Source organism: Panthera tigris, chromosome X, assembly GCF_018350195.1.
Source record: "Panthera tigris isolate Pti1 chromosome X, P.tigris_Pti1_mat1.1, whole genome shotgun sequence".
Taxonomy (NCBI): domain Eukaryota; kingdom Metazoa; phylum Chordata; class Mammalia; order Carnivora; family Felidae; genus Panthera; species Panthera tigris.
In genome coordinates, this window is record NC_056677.1 from 18,131,543 (window position 1) to 18,154,655 (window position 23,113).

The 23,113-nt window shown below is 40.0% G+C and overlaps 1 protein-coding gene across 6 annotated transcripts in view; it reads left to right on the plus strand.

Moving 5' to 3' along the window:
• PHEX (phosphate regulating endopeptidase homolog X-linked) overlaps nucleotides 1-23,113 on the plus strand; it is a 232,999-nt gene that overhangs the window by 95,529 nt on the left and 114,357 nt on the right. For all 6 annotated transcript variants that reach the window (XM_042975235.1, XM_042975236.1, XM_042975237.1 and 3 more), the window contains one exon: nucleotides 20,190-20,291. In XM_042975235.1, the coding sequence (XP_042831169.1) occupies nucleotides 20,190-20,291 (102 nt within the window). The remainder of the gene's footprint in view (nucleotides 1-20,189; nucleotides 20,292-23,113) is intronic.

A 23,113-nucleotide genomic window follows, 5' to 3' on the forward strand; every position in this document is an offset into this window, starting at 1 on the left:
CTGTAATCAGGGGTGCTAGAGTCTGGGAACAAGAACTCTTTGAGAAGTTTGTATTTTAAAAAGGCATCCCCCCTTCTTTATTTTTTTCTTTGGTTTCAGTCAACTCTGAGCTACATTTACATTTCAAAGACATGATAATTTTTATAATTTCAAGGGACAAAGAAAGAATGCAAATTTTTTCTCTCCACTTGTCCACTTCTCTCTACTTTTGCCCTTCAAAAAAAGAGTACAGGACAATTTTGTTCCAATATCCTGATCTTTTATAATATCTACAAACATTTTGAGAGGAGTAGGTGAGGTTTGGGGAGTGGTAAAGACAGGTGAGCTTCTTTAACTGGTTTCTAGAGTTGCATTTCTGGTTTTGTAGAGGTTCATAAGACACACAGTTGTTTTTAATCCTTCAAAGAATTAGATCACAGTCTGAAAATCAAGGGACTTCCCATTTTTAAAAACTAAATTTGCTTTTTTATATCAGGGAAATTTTTAACTAAAATGGGAATCAAAAGATTTATGTCTTTGTCAAGTCTCTACAAAGCATTTTAACAAAAGCCTTTTTTCTAGGTACACAATTCAACCTTGGCCCATGAATATTGGCCTTTTACAAGTCATTTGTAGGAGGGGTGGATGAAAGTTGGTCCTGTTTACTCTGTGAAGGGGAGTTGTGAATAGTCCTTAATCTTTCTTTTAAAAAATTAAAAAAAATATTTTTTTATTTTTGAGAGAGAGAGAGAGAGAAAAAACACATGCATGAGCAGGGGAGGGGCAGAGAGAGAGGGAGACATAATCTGAAGCAGTCTCCAGGCTCTGAGCTGTCAGCAGAGTCTGACGCAGGGCTCGAACCCTTGAACAGTGAGGTCATGACCTGAGCTGAAGTCAGACATTTAACCAACTGAGCCACCCAGGCGCCCCTAGTCCTTGATCTTTCTAATTCCCCTCTAAATTTGGTAGGATCTTCTGAAAGTAGAGGTAAAATGACTTTATGATTTAAAAGCTCTGCTGCCATCCAGGGACACGAACTCTTCAGTGGTGGGGGGTCCAGGATACACCTGCAGAGGACATTGCATAGGAATGGCTGAAGCTGGCAGAGCGTGATTACAGAGCCCTGGTAGGTGGGAGTAAAGGAAGCCTTATTGCCAGTCTCGGGTGCTTTTGTTCAACTCTTCCTGGCTTTTAGCATTTACATGAGCAATCTGTATACTTTGAACCTAGAGCCCTATAAATCTTGCAGGAAAAGGGAAATTACAACAGGCAGATGAGGCTAGATTTTAAAAAGGGGGACTTAGTATGGATGTGGATTTTTATTTTTATTTATTTACTTATTTTTTTCCATTAATTTTTTAAGCTTTTATTTAAATTCTAGTCAGCATATAGTGCAATATTGGTTTTAGGAACAGAGTTTAGTGACTCATCACTTACATATAACATCCAGTGCTCATCACAGCAACTGCCCTCCTTAATACCCATCACCCATTTAGCCCATCCCTGCCTACCTCCCTTCCAGCAACCTTCAGTTTGTTCTCTGTAGGTAAGAGTTTCTTATGGTTTTCCTCCATCTCTCTTTTTTACCTCCTTCCCCTATGTTTATGTTGTGTTTCTTAAACTGCACATATGAATGAAATCATACAGTATTTGTCTTTCTCTGACTAACCTATTTTGCTTAGCATAATACATTCTAGCTCCATCCATGTCATTGGAAATGCCAAGATTTCATTCTTTTTGATGGCTGAGTAATACTCCAGTGTGTGTGTGTGTGTGTGTGTGTGTGTGTGTGTGTGTGTGTGTGTGTACACCACATCTTTATCCCTTCATCAGTCGATGGACTTCTGGGGTGTCTCCATAGTTTGGCTATTGTTGATAGTGCTGATATAAACATCGGGGTGCATGTGTCTCTTTGAGTCAGTATTTTTGTATCCTTTGGGTAAATACCTTAGTAGTATGATTGCCAGATCATAGGGTAGTTGTATTTTTAACTTTTTCAGGAACCTCCATATTGTTTTCCAGAGTGGCTGTATCAGTTCGCATTTCCACCAACAGTGCAAAAGTGTTCCCCTTGCTTTGCATCCTCACCAACATCTGTTCTTTCCTGTGTTGTTAATTTTAGCTGTTCTGACAGGTACAAGGTGGTATCTCATCCTGGTTTTGATTTGCATTTCCCTGATGATGAGTGATGCTGGGCATCTTTTAATATGTTTGTTAGTCATCTTGATGTCTTCTGCCCATTTCTTCACTGGGTTGTTTGTTTTTTGGGTGTTGAGTTTGATAAGTTCTTTGCAGATGTTGGATATTAACCCTTTATCAGATAATGTTTGCAAATATCTTCTCCCATTCCATAGGCTGCCTTTTAGTTTTGTTGATTATTTCCCTCACTGTAACGAAGCTTTTTATCTTGATGAAGGGATGTGGAAATTTCCTGATTTCTGTTCTTTCATTTTGTCAAGGGAGTCCCTAAGGCTAGCTGTTATTCTAATAAGAGAATTGAGAGCTGTCAATAAAGCATATTTTTCTATTAAATATAGCCAAAGGGGCACCTGGGTGGCTCACTTGGTTGAACATCTGACTCTTGATTTCAATTCAGGTCATGATCTTATGGTCATAGGATTGAGCCCTGCATCAGGCTCTTTGCTGAGTGTAGAGCCTGCTTGGGATTCTCTCTCTTTCTCTCCCTCTGCCCCTCTCCCCTGCTTGTACACATGCTCTCTCTTTCTCTCTAAAAATAAAATAAAAATTTAAAGGATCCATCATCTGGCCATTGGTGAGTAAGATCTGTGAAAAGCAACTCAAACCAATAAGCTTTCTAATGGCTTAATGAAGACTTAAGAGGCATCCAAAGAGGGCAGTCCCTATGATCCAAAAGTTTACTTCCAAAATTAGTCCAAGAAAGCAAAAGCCTGCCTTGCACAGATCATAAGGATGGTGTATTAAAAACAGTGTTTCCTGTCCTCATGAAATCATGAGATGTCTCCAGTCACAGACCCACTCATCTGTGACACCAGGCAGGTGCTACTGGGATGGGACTTTCCAGCACTGATAAGCAATGAAAGTTAAGACAACAAAGATTCCTCTGGGATAGAACCTGTCATGACAAACTTCCTTCAGATCTGGCACAGCTGGACAGAGAGAGAGACTCAGATTTATGGTCTCTTTGGCCACCAAGCTGCACCCTGGTCAGCATACCCTCTGAATGTTGGAGACCAAAGAGAGTATTCTCACTGGTCACAAAACCAAGCTCTTAGGACACAGAATATGACAAAAGGAAAAATCATAATCCACAGCAGAGTTTGTCTTATATGCACATTAACAGCTTTAGCTAAGCCTTGGGTCTCTTGGAGCCACACTAATAATACGTGTGAAGGATGTGCTGTGGGGTTCTGGAGGTGTGTTGTTTTACAGTGTACCTTGTTGCCCAGAAGTTTTCTTGAGGTTGACAGGTGACCTAGTGTCAATCGAACCCATTCTGTACCCTAGTACAGAAGGCTTTAAGTGGTGATGAGTGCTCTTACAGCTTTTAAGTGCTCCACCTGTTTTTTGTGCTTTTAAGTGCACAGCTTTTAAGTGCCCACCAATTTTATGGCTTTGGCTTCCAAGATGTTCCTTAGCAATAGCCTTTACCTTATGTGCACATTGACCCACAACAAAGTTTGTATGAAAAATGACATAAAAGACACAAAGGAAAACGAAGACTGTATCTGGGAGGAAATGGATCAGAAACCAAAGAGTACTCTACCAAATGTAACCAATGAGTTGCTAAGCCCAAGAAACTAGTTCCACAAGTATTTTCTCCTGCTAGTCTAAATTTAGAAAGAGAAAAAGGCCTCTCCCCACTCTCACTCCATAAGACACCACAAAAGGAGATCCTGGGAGACTGACATGTAAGAAATCTTACCTTCTTCCAGCTGTTTGTCAGATGTCCCAAGGTCTCTCAACTACAGCATTGTCTTAGGCTGAGCAGTGTCCGGTGAGCTGGTATCCTGCTGACTACACAAACCATTGGGGAGGAAGAATTTCCTTTCCCCTTCATGGTGCTTCTAGCTGGACTAAGAATCCACTTGACATGAGACAGATTAACAAGAGAAAATCAATTTTAGTTTTGTACATATGGGGAATTGTCACAGCTAGGAAATTCCAAAGACAATGAGGCAACATGAGGTTTATATGAGTTAAGGAGAGGGGTAGGGATCTGAGGACCTAAAGGGGACAGAGACTATTTATTTAACATGAAGGTAAGAGAAGATGTTTGGAAAACTTAGGTTGCCCTATTACGCAGACAGATTTCTTAGGAAAGAGGAGTCTCTGTGAATATCTGTCTTCTTGGTATAAGCATGCAGTAGATGGGGAGGTAAAGAACTGTTCCTGAATCTGTTGGATTTTTATTGTTTTTGACTCAAAATAATGTTATGCTAAAGTGACCCATTTGGGGAGGTCTACCAGTGGTCCCTACACTTACATATCCTTCATCACATTTGATCTAAACTGTAATTCCTGTTTTCAAAACTTAACAGATTTTGTTGTGGAGACCAAATCTATGTAAATGGCAAATAACACACCCTGTATTGTTGTGATCATAAGCCTAACAGGAACTCTGAGAAGGGAGTGAATGTGTGAGTTTAAATTTTGTGGATTCATGGGTACGAGGTAGGATTGGAGTTGGCCATCTAGGATTTCTTTATTGCTAGAGACACAGCTTTGAAGGAAACTACACTGACAACGGGATGAACTGACTCCTCAGAGCAGTATTGACATATATGCTCCTTCAAGTGCATTACTAGAACAGTCTTGACTCATTTATGTAAAACAAAGTTCTTGTGTCTGTGTGATGGGGGAAATGGCAAGGAGAGGTCCAAAGATGAGTAGGTGAGACAACTTAAAAGTTTACCCAGGTAGGAAACTCTTGTTAAAAAAAAAAACCAAAATAAAACAAAAAAAAACCTTGCACGGAAGGGTAGCAGGTGCATGTATATGCACGTGTAACTCCCCAGTGTCTGATACAGAAAGAACACTGTGGGCAAAATCCTGGAGTGCAAAGACTGAAAAGGGGAACCACTTGTAAATAACACTGGTTGAGGAAAAGAACTAACAACTGCCCAAAGACCAGCTGAATGAACTGTATTTTCAGTGTGGATCCATAGATCTGAACTAAATAGATGCTTAGGAAAATGCTGCTTAGCCTGGAGGGCCTTTATTCTGAAGGTGGCAGATTTTAGCATAGTAACATTTGAGTTTGTTTTTCTATGTTGTATTTTTATTTTTGTCTCTAAAAAAATATTTTCTATGGAAAACTTCAACTTAGTACTTCCAACTTAAGTGACTTCTATTAATGTTATATGTTGGCCACTGGGGGGCATGAGGTCAAGGTTTGGTGAAGAAATACTATTTCTCTTTTTTGAGATTACAGCAGACTTTTTGTGTCTCAGGGAACATGAACTTAAGTGAAGGGGATGTTATTATGTGATGCTGTAGAACAGTCTGAAGATGAAAATCAGAAGTGTTCAGTGATTTCTTAGTTCCAACATGCTAAGCTCATTATTTCTATTATTTGCATTGACATGACAACCATTGACATTGATCACCATAAAAGATTTCACTTGTTCGTGAAGTCTGCTGGGGTGGCTCCGCACTGTTTCACAGGAAATGTTGCACAATAAGTCTGTAAAGTCTGCAAAAAAGGAAAAAAACAGAACCTACAGTGGGGCCATGGAGGGAGGTGGCACCAGAGAAGACTAGGAAAGCAAAGAGGGAAGTGATGGCTTGGGTTTTGGCATCTGTGAGAGGGCAGTAGAGAGACTGAGTTATCAAGGTAGGGATTTAGGAAAGACAGAAGTGGCAGGGGGAGGAGATAGGGGAGGAAAGGAAAGGAAGCAGAGGAAGGAAATGCCATGGGTCAACTGTTTGTCAATCTGCATTGTGGAAATAGGCAGAAATCTTTTTGTTTCGAATGGGAAGGAAAAGTTCTTTATCTGTCCTTCATGGTCTTCTAGCTGGACTAAGAATTACATTTACATGAGACAGATTAATAGGAGAACAAAGCACAGTTTTATTACATGTGCACCAAGACCCTCTAATGAAATTGGGACCTAACAAAATGAGCAGGCAAGTTTTATACTTTTTAGACAAAGAGACAGTAAATCTGTGAGGAGTTGACAGGACAAGGAAAACTTAACTTTAGGAGCTTCAATTAGTAAGGAGTTCTAGACAGAATTTGGGCTGTGGGAGTATATTAATAAAAAGTAAGCAGGGTTGTTTATACAGCCTTCTTGGCTCAAAATTTCCCATCTCTGGTAAAAGGATGTCTCCTTACCTCCTGATACAAGGGTGGTACCTTTGACATGGGAGATTTCTTTCTTGCTTTCAGGTGGATGGTGGAGGGTCTGAGTGTCCTTCTTGCATAGGCTGTCTCTTAAATACCTTTTATTTTAAATAATCAGTATGCTAAAGTGGCACATTTTGGGGCAGCCTGCCTTCTGTCCCTATACATCTTAAAAGATTTCCATTTTGAGGGTACCTGGATGGCTTAGTCAGTTTGGCATCTACCTCATGGTTTCCGCTCAGGCTGTAATCTCATGGTTCGTGAGTTCAAGCTCTGCATCAGGCTCTGTGCTCTCAGCACACAGCCTTCTTGGGATTCTCTCTCCGTCTCCCTCTGCCCCTCCCTTGATCTGTCTCTCTCGGAAACTAAACTAAAAAAAAAAAAAGCGTTCCATTTAGAATGTCAGTCAATAGGGTTGAGACCAAGAGCTTTAAGCATCTATGAGAAATGCTTAGAACGTAAGTGACTTTGAGAACCATTATAATGCCTAGGGACGGCAAGGGAGGAGCCTACAAAACCAAGGTGCTTAGAGAGCAGGATCTGGATGCACTCAGCTTCATTTTAATAGTAGGTACATCATAAAAATGCCCCCCGAAGAGAATAGGGGCAAAATGATCTGAAGAATCACCATTGATGTGTAAAAATTCCAAAATACAGATTTGCTAAAGATCTCTCTGGCTTGGGTAGTACTTACTTTCTTTGTTCTATTTGATTAACTTATTCTAAACTGTAATGAAAGCAGACAAGTTTTCATACTCCTTACTCCAAGTGTTTTCCTTGGGCACGTTCAGCTTTTTATGGATTCTTTAGGTGCTTTCTGTTATCACCACTTGTTGGCTGGGGTACTGGGAGGAAACCTGTCATTGCCTTCTTCGTTCTCATCTCTAAATACCTCTCTTCCTACCAACATGTTCACACTGCTGGGATACAAATAGCCCTGTGTGAAGAAATTGAATTTTTTCTTTTCTCTTTCTTTTTCTTCCTTCCTTCCTTCCTTCCTTCCTTCCTTCCTTCCTTCCTTCCTCTTTCTTTCTTTCTTTCTTTCTTTCTTTCTTTCTTTCTTTCTTTCTTTCTCTCTCTCTCTCTCTCTCTCTCTCTCTCTCTCTCTCTCTCTCTTTCTCTCTTTAAGAGAAACCTCCCTTTTAGAAGATCTTGCTCTTCATGGAGAAAAGGCACACCTTTATACAAAGACTCTCAGCCTTCCATCATCTGCTTTAAAGATTCTTCTGCATTCTTGTCCATCATTTTATTCTTCTTTCACAATCCTGCCTCATGTTGAAGGTGAATCCTTCCATATATTCTCAGGATCCTGTCCCCCTTTGCCCTCTCAGGGATATTCATGTCTTTTTTCTCTCCTATATTTTCAACCTCCTCTTCTCCACTGGATCCTTTTTGTCAGTACATATATTTTTAATTTTTAAAAAGACTTAATTGTTTTACAGCAAAATTGAGAGGAAGATACAGACATTTCTCATATACCCTCCTGCCCCCCCCCCCCCCACAGAATCTCCTCCATTATCAACACTCCTCCCCAGAATGGTACTTTTTTTTTTTTAAACCAACAGCGAACCTACGTTGACACATCATATCACCTAAAGTCCATAGTTTACCTCAGGGTTCACTCTTGGTGTTATCCATTCTCTGGTTTTGAAAAAACTTTAATGACCTGTATCCATCATCATAATATCACGCAGAGTGTTTTCACTGCCTTAAAAATCCTCTGTACGCTCACTGTTCATTGCTCTCCCTACACCCCTGGCAACCACTGATCTTTTTTCTGTCTCCATAGTTTTGCCTTTTCCACAATGTAATTTTGTTGTAAACAATACAGTATGTAGCCTTTTCAGATTGGCTTCCTTCACATAGTAATATGTACTTAAGGCTCTTTCATGTCTTCTCGTGGCTTGATAGCTCATTTCTTTTCATTGCTGAATAATATTCCATTGTCTGGATGGACCACAGTTTGTTTTTCCAGTTACCAAACTGAAGCATATCTTGGTTGTGTCTGAGATTTGGAAATTATGAATAAAGTTAATAAAGTTTCCATAAACATCTTTGTGCAGCTTTTTTTGTTGGTATAAGTTCCTAACTTTTGGGTAAATACTAGAGATCATGGTTGTGGATCCTATGGTAAGAGTATGTTTAGTTTTGTAAGAATCTGTTTTCCATTTTTGGAATTTCCCAAAATGGCTCTACCATTTTGCATTCCCACCACCAGTGAATGAGAGTTCCTGTTGCTCCACAGCCTCACCAGCATTTAGTGGTGTTGGTGTTGATTTTGGCTCTTCTAATAGGTAGGTAGTAGTATCTCACTGTTGTTTCAGTTTGCATTTTTCTGAGAACATATGAAGGGAGCATCTTTTCGTATGCTTGTCATGTATATCTCTTCCTTATTTATTTATGTATTTTTAAAAAATTTAATGTTTATTTAATTTTTGTTTTGTTTTAAGTCATTTTTATTTTTTATTTATTTTTTATCATTTATTTTTTAATTTATATCCAAGTTAATTAGCATATAGTGCAACAATGATTTCAGGAGTAGATTTCTTTTTTTTTTATATGAAATTTATTGTCAAATTAGTTTCCATACAACACCCAGTGCTCATCCCAAAAGGTGCCCTCTTCAATGCCCATCACCTACCCTCCCCTCCCTTCCCTTCCACCTTCCATCAACCCAAAGTTTGTTCTTAGTTTTTAAGAGTCTGTTATGCTTTGGCTCTCTCTCCCACTCTAACCTCTTTTTTTTTCTTTTTTTTCCTTCCCCTCCCCCATGGGTTTCTGTTAAGTTTCTCAGGATCCACATAAGAGTGAAACCATATTGTATCTGTCTTTCTCTGCATGGCTTATTTCACTTAGCATCACACTCTCCAGTTCTGTCCACGTTGCTACAAAGGGCCATATTTCATTCTTTCTCATTGCCACGTAGTACTGCATTGTGTATATAAACCACAATTTCTTGATCCATTCATCAGTTGATGGACATTTAGGCTTTTTCCACAATTTGGCTATTGTTGAGAGTGCTGCTATAAACATTGGGGTACAAGTGCCCCTATGCATCAGTACTCCTGTATCCCTTGGGTCAATTCCTAGCAGTGCTACTGCTGGGTCATAGGGTAGGTCTATTTTTAATTTTTGGAGGAACCTCCACACTGTTTTCCAGAGTGGCTGCACCAATTTGCATTCCCACCAACAGTGCAAGAGGGTTCCCATTTCTCCACATCCTCTCCAGCATCTATAGTCTCCTGATTTCTTCATTTTGGCCACTCTGACTGGCGTGAGGTGATATCTGAGTGTGGTTTTGATTTGTATTTCCCTGATGAGGAGCGACATTGAGCATCTTTTCATGTGCCTGTTGGCCATCCGGATGTCTTCTTTAGAGAAGTGTCTATTCATGTTTTCTGCCCATTTCTTCACTGGGTTATTTGTTTTTTGGGTGTGGAGTTTGGTGAGCTCTTTATAGATTTTGGAGACTAGCCCTTTGTCCGATATGTCATTTGCAAATATCTTTTCCCATTCTGTCGGTTGCCTTTTAGTTTTGTTGATTGTTTCCTTTGCTGTGCAGAAGCTTTTTATCTTCATGAGGTCCCAGTAGTTCATTTTTGCTTTTAATTCCCTTGCCTTTGGGGATGTGTCAAGTAAGAACTTACTGCGGCTGAGGTCAGAGAGGTCTTTTCCTGCTTTCTCCTCTAGGGTTTTGATGGTTTCCTGTCTCACATTCAAGTCCTTTATCCATTTTGAGTTAATTTTTGTGAATGGTGTAAGAAGGTGGTCTAGTTTCATTCTTCTGCATGTTGCTGTCCAGTTCTCCCAGCACCATTTGTTAAAGAGACTGTCTTTTTTCCATTGGATATTCTTTCCTGCTTTGTCAAAGATGAGTTGGCCATACGTTTGTGGGTCTAGTTCTGGGGTTTCTATTCTATTCCATTGGTCTATGTGTCTGTTTTTGTGCCAATACCATGCTGTCTTGATGATGACAGCTTTGTAGTAGAGGTTAAAGTCTGGGATTGTGATGCCTCCTGCTTTGGTCTTCTTCTTCAAAATTACTTGGGCTATTCAGGGCCTTTTGTGGTTCCATATGAATTTTAGGATTGCTTGTTCTAGCTTCGAGAAGAATGCTGGTGCAATTTTGATTGGGATTGCATTGAATGTGTAGATAGCTTTGGGTAGTATTGACATTTTAGCAATATTTATTCTTCCAACCCATGAGCACAGAATGTTTTTCCATTTCTTTATATCTTCTTCAATTTCCTTCATAAGCTTTCTATTGTTTTCAGCATACAGATCTATTACATCTTGGTTAGGTTTATTCCTAGGTATTTTATGCTTCTTGGTGCAATTGTGAATGGGATCCGTTTCTTTATTTGTCTTTCTGTTGCTTCATTCTTAGTGTATAAGAATGCAACTGATTTCTGTACATTGATTTTGTATCCTGCAACTTTGCTGAATTCATGTATCAGTTCTAGCAGACTTTTGGTGGAGTCTATCGGATTTTCCATGTATAATATCATGCCATCTGCAAAAAGTGAAAGCTTGACTTCATCTTTGCCAATTTTGATGCCTTTGATTCCCTTTTGTTGTCTGATTGCTGATGCTAGAACTTCCAACACTATGTTAAACAACAGCGGTGAGAGTGGGCATCCCTGTCGTGTTCCTGATCTCAGGGAAAAAGCTCTCAGTTTTTCCCCATTGAGGATGATGTTAGCTGTGGGCTTTTCATAAATGGCTTTTATGATCTTTAAGTATGTTCCTTCTACCCCGACTTTCTCGAGGGTTTTTATTAAGAAAGGATGCTGAATTTTGTCAAAGGCCTTTTCTGCATCGATTGACAGGATCATATGGTTCTTATCTTTTCTTTTATTAATGTGATGTATCACATTGATTTGCGAATGTTGAACCAGCCCTGCATCCCAGGAATGAATCCCACTTGATCATGGTGAATATTTCATTTTATATGCTGTTGAATTCAATTTGCTAGTATCTTATTGAGAATTTTTGCATCCATATTCATCAAGGGTATTGGCCTGTAGTTCTCTTTTTTTGCTTGGTCTCTGTCTGGTTTAGGAATCAAAGTAATACTGGCTTCATAGAATGAGTCTGGAAGTTTTCCTTCCCTTTCTATTTTTTGTAATAGCTTGAGAAGGATAGGTATTATCTCTGCTTTAAATGTCTGGTAGAATTCCCCAGGGAAGCCATCTGGTCCTGGACTCTTATTTGTTGGGAGATTTTTGATAACTGATTCAATTTCTTCGCTGGTTATGGGTTTGTTCAAGCTTTCTATTTCCTCCTGTTTGAATTTTGGAAGTGTGTGGGTGTTTAGGAATAATGCCCCTTACCTACTTAGCCCATCCCCCATCCCATAACTCTCTGTTTGTTCTCCAAATTTAAGTCTCTTATGTTTTGTCCCCTTCCCTGTTTTTATATTATTTTTTGCTTTCCTTCTCTTATGTTCATCTGTTTTGTATCTTAAAGTCCTCGTACAAGTGAAGTCCTATGATAATTGTCTTTCTCTGACCAATTTCACTTAGCATAATACCCTCTAGTTCCATCCACGTAGTTGCAAGTGGCAAGATTTCATTTTTTTTTTGATTGCCGAGTAACACTCCATTGTATACATATACCACGTCTTCTTAATCCATTCATCCATCGGTGGACATTTGGACTCTTTCCATACTTTGGCTATTGTTAATAGTGCTGCTATGAACATTGGGATGCATGTGTCCCTTCAAAACAGTATACCTGTATCTATTGGATAAATACTTAGTAGTGCAATTGCTGGGTGGTAGGGTAGTTCTATTTTTAATTTTTTGAGGAACCTCCACTCTGTTTTCCAGAGTGGCTGCACCAGTGTGCATTGGCACCAACAATGCAAAAGAGATCCTCTTTCACTGCATCCTCACCAACATCTGTTGTTGCCTAAGTTGTTCATGTTAGCCTGTCTGACAGGTGTAAGGTGGTATCTCAGTGTGGTTTTGATATGTATCTCCCTGATGATGAGTGATGTTGAGCATTTTTTCATGTGTCAGTTGGCCATCTGGATGTCTCCTTTGGAGAAGTGTCTATTCATGATGTTTGCCCATTTCTTCACTGGATTATTTGTTTTTTTGGGTGTTGTGTTTACTAAGTTCTTTATAGACTTTGGATACTAACCCTTTATCGATGTCATTTGCAAATATCTTCTCCCATTCTGTTGGTAGACTTTTAGTTTTGCTGATTGTTTCTTTGGCTGTGCAGGAGCTTTTTATTTTTATAAGGTCCCAATAGTTCATTTTTGCTTTGGTTTCCCTTGCCTCTGGAGGCGTATTGAGTAAGAAGTTGCTGTGGCCAAGATCACAGAGTTTTTTGCATGCTGTCTCCTTGAGGATTTTGATGGCTTCCTGTCTTACATTTAGGTCTTTCATCCATTTTGAGTTTATTTTTGTGTATGGTGTAAGAAAGTGGTCCAGGTTTATTCTTCTGCATGTAGCTGTCCAGTTTTCCCAGCACCATTTGTTGAAGAGACTGTCTTTATTCCAATGGATGTTCTTTCCTGCTTTGTCAAAGATTAGTTGGCCATATGTTTGTGGGCCCATTTCTGGGTTCTCTATTCTGTTCCATTGATCTGAGTGTCTGTTTTTGTGCCAGTACCATCCTGTCTTGATGATTACAGCTTTGGAATACAGCTTGAAGTCCGGAATTGTGATGCCTCCTGCTTTGGTTTTCTTTTTAAGATTGCTTTGGCTATTTGGGTCTTCTCTGGTTCCATACAAATTTTAGGTTTGTTTGTTCTAGCTCTGTGAAGAATGCTGGTGTTATTTTGATAGGGATTGCATTGAATATGTAGATTGCTTTGGGTAGTATCGACATTTTAATATTTGTTCTTCCTATCCAGGAGCATGGAATCTTTTTCCATTTTTTAGTGTGTGTTTTCTTCATTTTCTTTCATAAGCTTTCTATAATTTTCAGTGTATAGATTTTTCACCTCTTTGGTTAAATTTATTCCTAGGTATTTTATGATTTTTGGTGCTACTTTAAATGGAATCAATTCCTTGATTTCTCTCTGTTGCTTCATTGTTGGTGTATAGGAATGCAACTGATTTCTCTGCATTGATTTTATATCCTGCAACTTTGCTGAATTCATGGATCACTTCTGGCAGTTTTTTGGTAGAATCTTTTGCATTTTCCATATACAGTATCATGTCATCTGTGAAGAGTGAAAGTTTGACCTCCTCCTGGCCAATTTGTATGCCTTTTATTTCTTTTTGCTGTCTGATTGCTGAGGCTAAGACTTCAAATACTATGTTGAATAACAGTGGTGAGAGTGGACATACCTGTCTTGTTCCTGACATTGGGGGGAAAGCTCTTAGTTTTTCCCCCTTGAAGATGGTATTAGCATTGAGTCTTTCATATATGGCTTTTATGATCTCGAGGTATTATCCTTCTATTCCTACTCTCTTGAGGGTTTTTATCAAGAAAGGATGCTTTATTTTGTCAAATGCTTTCTCTGCATCTATTGAGAGGATCATGTGGTTCTTGTCCTTTGTTTTATTGATATGATGAATCACATTGATTGTTTTGTGGATATTGAACCAGCCCTGCATCCCAGGTGTAAATCCCACTTGGTCATGGTCAATAATTTTTTAATGTATTGGTGGATCTGGTTGGCAAATATCTTGTTGAGGAGTTTTGCATCCATGTTCATCAGGATAATTGGTCTATAGTTTTCCTTTTTAGTGGGGTCTTTGTCTGGATTTGGAATCAAGGTAATGCTGGCTTCCTAGAAAGAGTTTGGAAGTTTTCCTTCCTTTTCTAATTTTTGGAACAGCTTCAAGAGAATAGGTGTCAACTCTTCCTTAAATGTTTGGTAGAATTCCCCTGGAAAGCCATCTGGTCCTGGACTCTTGTTTTTTGGCAGGTTTTTGATTACTAATTCGATTTCCATACTGGTTATGGGTCTGTTCAAATTTTCTATTTCTTCCTGTTTCAGTTTTGGTAGGGTATATGTTTCTAGGAACTTGTCCATTTCTTCCAGATTGCCCATTTTATTGGCATATAATTGCTCATAATATTCTCTTATTGTTTTTATTTCTGCTGTGTTGGTTGTGATCTCTCCTCTTTAATTCTTTTTTTTTTAACTTTTTTTTATGTTTGTTTATTTTTGAGAGAGAGAGAGTCAGAGTGTGAGCGGCAGAGGGGCAGAGAGGGAGGGAGACATAGAATCTGAAGCAGGCTCCAGGCTCCAAGGCATCAGCACATAGCCTGATGCAGGGCTCGAACTCACGAACAGTGAGATCATGACCTGAGCCGAAGTCGGGCACTCAACCGACTGAGCCACCCAGGCGCCCTTCTCCTCTTTCATTCTTGATTTTATTTATTTGGGTCCTTTCCTTTTTCTTTTTGACAAAACTGGCTAGTGGTTTATCAATTTTGTTAACTCTTTCAGAGAACCAGCTTCTGGTTTCATTGATTTGTTCTACTGTTTTGTTTTGGTTTGGTTTGGTTTCGATAGCATTGATTTCTGCTCTAATCTTTACTATTTCCTGTCCTCAGCTGGTTTTGGGTTTTAGTTGCTGTTCTTTTTCCAGCTCTTTAAGGTGTAAGGTTAGGTTGTGTATCTGAGACCTTTCTTCCTTCTTTAGGAAGGCCTGGATTGCTATTTCCTTTCCTCTTATGACTGCCATTGCTGCATCCCAGAGGTTTTGGGCTGTGGTGTTACCATTTTCATTGGCTTCCATGTACTTTTTAATTTCCTCTTTAACTTCTTGGTAAGCCCATTCATTCTTTTTAGGATGTTCTTTAGTCTCCCAGTATTTGTTACCTTTCCAAATTTTTTCTTGTGGTTGATTTTAAGTTTCATAGCATTTGGTCTGATCTTGGTCTTTTTGTACTTGTTGAGGGCTGATTTGTGTCCCAGTATGTGATCTATTCTGGAGAATGTTCCATGTTTCATGTGTACTGGAGAAGAATGTATATTCCACTGCTTTAGGATGAAATATTCTGAATATATCTGTTGAGTCTATCCAGTCCATTGTGTCATTCAAAGCCCTTGTTTCCTTGTTGATTCTCTGTTTAGATGATCTGTCCATTGTTGTAAGTGGGGTGTTGAAGTCCCCTCCTATTATGGCATTATTATCAATGAGTTTCTTTATGTTTGTGATTAATTGATTTGTATATTTGGGTGCATTTGGAGCATAAATGTTTACAATTGTTAGGTCTTCTTGGTGGATAGACTCCTTAATTATGATATAATGCCCTTCTTCATCTCTTGTTACAGTCTTTATTTTAAAATCTAGATTGTCTGATATAAGTATGGCTTCTCTGGCTTTCTTTTGTTGACCATTAGAATGGCACATGGTTCTCCATCCCTTTACTTTCAATCTGAATGTGTCTTTAGGTCTAAAGTGGGTGTCTCGTAAACAGCATATAGATGGATCTTGTTTTCTTATCTATTCTGTTACCCTATGTCTTTTGATTGGAGCATTTAGTCCATTGACGTTTAGAGTGAGTACTGAAAGATAGGAATTTATTGCCATTATGTTGCTTGTAGAGTTGGAGTTTCTGGTGGTGTTCCCATGTCCTTTCTAGTCTTCATTGCTTTTGGTCTTTTTTTTTTTTTTCTTCGTCCTTTCTAGTCTCAGAGAGTCCCCCTTGAAATTTCTTGCAGGGCTGGTGTAGTGGTCACAAAGTCCTTTAATTTTTGTTTGGGAAACTTTAAATTTCTCCTTGTATTTTGAATGACAGCCTTGTTGGATAAAGACTTCTTGGCTGCATATTTTTCCAATTCAGTACATTGAATACATCCTGCCACTCCTTTCTGGCTTGCCAAGTTTCTGTGGATAGGTCTGCTGCAAACCTGATCTGTCTTTACTTGTTGGTTGAGGACTTTTTTTTCCCATGCTGTTTTCACCATTCTTTCCTTGCCTGAGTATTTTGTGAATTTGACTATGATATGCCTTGTTGATGGTTTATTTTTGTTGAATCTAATGGGAGTCCTCTGTGCTTCTTGGATTTTGATGTCTTTGTCTTTCTCCAGGTTAGGAAAGTTTTCCACTATGATTTGCTCACATAACCCTTCTACCCCTCTTTCTCTCTCTTCATCTTCTGGAACCCCTATGATTCTGATGTTGTTCCTTTTTAATAAGGCACTGATTTCTCTAATTCTTAAATCATGCTCTTTTGCCTTAGTCTCCCTTTTTTTTTGTTTTTTTTTTTGTTTTTTTTTTTTTGCTTCATTATTTTCCACAAATTTGTCCCCAGTAGCACTCATTCTCTGCTCTGCCTCATCCATCATTGCCGCTTTGGTATACATTTGAGATTGAAGCTCAGTTATAGCATTTTTTATTTCATTCTCAGTAGCTTTTACTTCCTTTATCTCCATGGAAAGTGATTCTAGTCTATTTTTGATCCCATTAATGTTTATTTTTGAGGGAGGGACAGAGAGAAGGAGACACAGAATCCAAAGCAGGCTCCAGGCCCTGCGCTGTCAGCACAGAGCCCGATGTGGGGCTTGAACTCATGAACCGGGAGATCATGACCTGAGCTGAAGTCCGGTGCCCAACTGACTGAGCCACCCAGGGAGCCCTATCTTCCTTTTTTAATGTTTAATTATTTTAAGGGGAGGGGAGAGAGAGAGAGTCTGAGAATGAGGGAAAGGGTAGAGGGAGAGAGAGAATCCCAAGCAGGATCCATGTTGTCAGGGTGGAGTCTGATGCAGGGCTTGATCCCATAAACCTGAGCCAAAATCAAGAGCTGGACACCCAACCGATGGAGCCACCCAGGTGTCATATGTGTATATCTTCTTTAGGGAGGTGTCTGTTAATGTCTTCATCTCATTTTAAAATCAGTTTGGTTGTGTTCTTATTGTTGCATTTCCATTGACATTTAAACACAGTTAAATCTCTCACATGGTCAGCAACTGCAACAGAAGCAGTAGCAGTAGCAGTAGCAACAAACATATGCATACAACCCAAGCCCCAGACCTTCAGACTCCTCTCTTAACCCCACATCCACCTCTGCCTTATCTTTGCTTTCTCTCTGTCTCAGTGTAGAGGCCAAGGGCAGACTGCCCCAAGGTGGGTTACTTTGGTATGAAAATTATTTTGAGCTGAAGGCATTTGAGACCCTATAGGCTCCAGAGAAATTTTTGTCTCTCCCTTAACCACACAGAAGAATTTTAATTGGGAGTCTTTCCCTGAATAAGGGTTATTAGCAGAGATAATTTTTATATGAATGACCCATGTATATTGTAGGGCAAACATCTAATTATCAAACCTCTGCTCTTATTGCCCATGAAGTGTATTTCTTTCCTTGGAAGTCCCGGACCCCTTCCCCCTTTCTCTTTAGTTCAGGATGACATGTATGTACCTCATCTTGCCTGTCTTTGGAATTTCCACATCTTTGGGGATTCCCTGTACATACACTATTAAATTTGATTTTCTCCTTTTAAGCTGTCTGATGTCAGTTTGATTCTTAGTCCAGCTAGAAGGACCCTTGAAGGGGTCAGGAATTCTTGCTCCGTGATAGTAGACAAACTCCTTGATTGAGTTGTTCAGACTTGATGTCTCTACTTCCCATGCACCTTTTATCTCCAGCCCTCTTTCTTTTCCAGCATCCCCAGACTTATAAAATGGCAGCAACATTCACCTAGTTGCCCTTGCCTGAAGCCTGGGAAGTAATCTGACTCTGCCCCCTTGCTCACCTCCCCACATAAAGTTAATCACCTGGTTCCATTAATTTGGTCACTGAGTATCTCTCAATTTACCCACTTGTCCCCACTCTGATTTCCCCCTCCTTAGTTAATTTGGGAAGATATTATTTCTTCTTTTATGTGAAGATGATGGGAAGGTTGATGTGCATTGTTATGTGATGGGGTCATAAAGACTTACGGGTGCTGGTGACTGCACAGGCGAAAAATCCAGTCGCTGGAGATTTCCTTGTCATTTTAACATCCTCCTTGTGTGGACTTTCTGTTTAAAATAGTGACTTCTGCATCTCTCTGTTGGTTAACTTTTACTTCCCTGGCATTTTCCTCTCATTTATGAGGCACACCTCTGTTGGTCCTAGAAGTTCTGAGCTCACAGCTGTCATTTAGCTCTGTGGTTGCGTCTTGGCTCTGAACCTCCTTAGCTATAAGAGCTGGATCAGATCATGGACTCTCTTGACTCTTATTTTCTTTATCCATAAAATGAGTGGCTTCCCCTAGACCAGTGGGTCTCCATGCTGGCTGTAAATTACCATCATCTGGGGGGCTTTTGGAACTCTCAACCTAGGCTGCACACTGGAACAGTGACATTAGCATCCTGACTTCTCACCCTCAGGATTGTTTAAAGCTCCCCCCAGAGATCTCAGTGTGTAGACAAGGTTGAGAACCATTGATTTTATGATTTTAAAGGGCCTCAGCTCTCCTGTTATTTTGTGTTTTTAGTCATGCCCCAATCCCAAGTTGAGATTTCCCTTAATGTTTTTACTAAGTTGGTAAGAAATAGCTGTGAAATTCCCCCCCACCCCCTTCCATCTGCTGTTTGTTCTTATTTACATACGATGGAACCCAGCCTACTGATTTACAGTTCTGGTTCCCTACAACTGTTATTGAACTGAAAACATAGCTGAAAACTTATTAAACAGAAAAAAATTATTTTGAGCTTTGTGCCAACAATTCATTATAGAACCAAGGAAACATCTAAACTTTCCTTCTAACATTAATGCTAAAAATGGATTTACAATCCCATAATCTCAAATAAAAATTTTAATTCTGGTGCCAAACCTAGTATTGATCCTTTCTTGAATATCCTATCAAGAAAATCAAAGCATCTCTGCAAGAGAATGGAATTTTGCGGGGTTTGTATCCATAAACAGGCAAGGCCTCCCCAGACCACTCTGTGCAGGCCTCTGAAGGCAAGTGTGAGAATTTCCCTTTTCCTAGTTCTCCCTGCTGACCCATGAACATAGGAAGAAAAGCCAGGGCAAACACACCATCAGTGTGGGTATGTGGTCCCACTGTTGAAACATTTTAGAATAGGTTTTTCAGAAGACTGCTTTTCTGTAGCAGCCCCTTTTAGACCTACCATTTTATATTTGAAATAACCTAAGACTTTTCTAAGCTGCACGGGAATAGAGAAGAGACTAGGAGGATTATAGAGAACAGCCAAGCATTTGGTTTGACCACTGGCACTAAATTTGGGAAGAACTAGGGTCCTGACATAAGTCTGATTTATACTGGAGAAGTGTCCCTTGGGGTGCTGGCTCTTCATTCCCATTTCCATGTTTATAGTATCTCTTTCAACTGTTTGCTCACTTTTTTTCTGCAATACCCACCTGAAATATACAGTCCATGCCTTTGCTTGTCTTTCTCAAATCCTTATTAACTATTGAAATTAGTTGCCACCTTGATAAGGATAGCTTAATTTTAGGTATAGGAAGGTCAGTTATTAGTGACCTTTGGTGAATTCCTTTCCCCATATAATCATTTTACAACTGGATCATCAAATTGTCCTCTGCAAAGGAATGATTCTTTATCTTCTAGTTGGGGGTGGGGGGGAGGCATTTTCCTGGAGAAAGAAATGTTGCCAGAATTTGGAGTCAAGCTGAAAGGAACCTCTTTCCCAGCATGTTTGGCCCTGAACTATTTCTCATGGCTCAGAAAACCTTGTTTGGGGGCACCTAGGTGGCTCAGTTGGTGAAGCCTCCAACTTCGGCTTAGGTCATGATCTCACTGTTCAAGGGTTCCAGTCCCATGTCAGGCTGTGTGCTGACAGCTCAGAGCCTGAAGCCTGCTCTGGATTCTGTGTCTCCCTCTCTCTCTGCCCCTCCCCTGCTCATGTTCTGTCTCTCTCTCAAAAATGAATAAACATTAAAAGAAAACCTTGTTTGTAACTTCTTAGTTTTGACCTCTTTGGTTATTTCCTTATAGATGGAGGAATTGATTGAGGGTGTTCGCTGGGCCTTTATTGACATGCTGGAGAAAGAAAATGAGTGGATGGATGCAGGGACAAAAAGGAAAGCCAAAGAAAAGGTAAGGATTCTTTTGATAAAAAAATATGACTTTTGATTTAATGGATTTTTATGCTCTGTATTGTGTACTTGATTAAAAAAATTTTTTAATGTTCATTTATCCATTATTTTTATTTTTGCTTACACTGTAATTTTATTTTTTAAATTATTTTCTAAATATAATTTATTGTCAAATTGGTTAACATACAGTGTATACAATGTGCTCTTGGTTTTGGGGTAGATTCCCATGGTTCATCACTTACATACAACACCCAATGCTTATCCCAACAAGTGCCCTCCTCAGTGAAATATTCATTTATTTTTGAGAGAGAGAGAGAAAGTGGGTGCGAATGGGGGAAGGTTAGAAAGAGAGGGAGATAGAATCCGAAGCAGGGTCCAGTCTCTGAGCTGTCAGCATAGAACCCGACAGGAGGCTCGAACTCAGAGCGCAGGATCATGACCTGGGCTGAATTTAGATGCTTATCTGACTGAGCCACCTAGGCGCCTCTTCTGTACTTGATTTCTTATATTGACTGAGCTCTTGACTCTGAATGACCCCAGAGTTAGGTGTCTGTTTTGGGATGAATACATAGATTTCATCACTAGGGGGTAAGAGAAAATAAGATCTGCCTTTTTCTTTTCTCAAACTGCATTTCAAACACCTTGTAATGCAGCCTTGCCTTCTCTCTTAATTGTTATTTCTAAGAGCCACATGGCCTGCTGCCTAGCGAATTTTGCCACAAACCATTATTGGCTGTGGCAGAGTGCAGAGCAATGGGGAGCCATGGGGAGCAGCTGGCAGAAGAGCCCTCAAGGCACAAAGGAGAAAAACCCATACTGGCTGTGTGTCCTTCTGCTCTGTGCACAGTGTGTGCAAATGTCCTCTGGAAAATCTTTCCCTGTAACCAAGCAGGTCTACTTCCTAACCCATCACTTTGCTCTGATGATCCAAATAGCATGCTTATAAACCGCAGACCGCTGGTAGAGCATTGTGTCGGAATACAAAAATGTTTAATAGAAGTGGACACTCAGTGGGCCTTGTGCAACAAGAGAAAGGAATAAGTGAGAGATGTATTAGCAGCCATGCTGCTGAAAAAACAAATAATCAGACTCATCTTCAATTCTAGGTGTTGGGATGGAGCTGGAGCTCAGGTGGGTAGGGAATACTTGATACATTCTTAATGGATGCTTCTCTGTGTCTGAGAGACTCTGAACTAGGAGCACTTCTTTTTTAGAGATGTATTTTGAAACTTTGCTAATGACAGTAATCCCCTGGGATGCCTAAATGCTCTCTAGCTTTCTGGGCCCCTCCCCTGCAAGGTTTGATTTAGTGGATTGAGGGTGCAGTTTGAACATATGTGATTTTAGCCAGTCTCCCTGGTGATTTTTAGTGCTAGGCAGGCCTGGGTAACATGGCTGAGAGACATTCTGAGTCATGCGAGAACAGATATTTTTGCCCTATGGTCACAAAACAGAGGGAGAAGACAGGGCAGTGAAACTACTCCATATGATACTATAATGGTGGATACATGTTGTCATACATTTGTCCAGACCCATAGGAAGGGCAACACCAGGAGTGAATCCTAACAGAGCCTATGGATTCTGGATGGTAATGATGTATCAGTGCAGGTTCATTGATTGTAACAGAAGTCCCAGTCTTTTGGGGGAATATTGTTAATGGGAGAGGCTATGCATGTGTCAGTGTTGGGTTTCTTGGGAAATCTCTGTGTTTTCTTTTCAGTTTTACTGTGAACCTAAGCCTGCTCTAAAAAAATAAAGCCTATTAAACAAACAAACAAACCTAAAGAGGGTAGCGTTCGGGGAATGCTTAGCCTTATTGAAATGAGAATGTGCAGAGATTTAGCAAGGGTGTTTTCTAGAGGTTTACTACTCCTGAAATGGATAAACATTGCCATAGATATTTTTGTCAATAGACGTGAAAAGGCTGTTCAGTGTTTACAGTGAAGAAACAACTTGGGTGGCCGAGGGTGGCAGGTGTTGGAAGAAGACAAAGGGTAGGTTGGATTTTTTCCCTTTGAGAATCTGTCAAAGCTGTCTTAAGTCATGTAAGGCACAAGCTGATGAAGGCAGGAGCATGAGGGCTGTTGATGAGAAGTTTTCCAGATGGTAGATGAAACTTTTGGCACCAACATATTGTTGTTTTTTGAAGGCTTCATTTTCTGGGCTAGCTTGTGATATCTGGAACACAATTTGTCTTGCACTGGGCAGTTGAGAACTCAGAGCACTGGGGACTCTTGATCCTAGCCTGACCTCTCATGGATCCAGGGTCACCTGTATGGAGGGCAGGGTGGAGTTATGAGGGATGAGTGTGTGTTATGAAAGGATAGATACCAGAGGAATGTTCTGGGGACCGCAGTGACTTCTTTAGGAAGTATGACTGGTTGCCTCAGGGGGAGATCTTCTGAGTTGCATAAAGCAGTAGGCACCTTATAGTTGGGTCTTCTAGGCAAATGGCCCATGGGTCCTTCTTGAAGGCACATTATTTTCAATTCTTCTAGTATTAGCATGTTCTTGTTTGCCCCTGAGTTGCTCTCCAGTCTTCTATTTTATTTCGATGAGAGCTGTCACTTTTTCTTCTAAAAGTACTCTTTGAACACTCTGCTTTCTTTGAGCTGAGTTCAACCTGCCAGGAACTCAACTAGTTCCTTGACAGGTAGAAATATCAAAGGGAATTTTCCTCCTGGATCTCACCAGGCTCCCTGAGTATGTCATTTCAGAGTTCAGGGATGTTTCTTTAATAAAAGGCAAGAAAGAGGGAATGTTTTCCAAGAATTTTCAGCAGTTCTCCAAAACATGTCAGGCCCTGGACCCCAAAAGATGCAG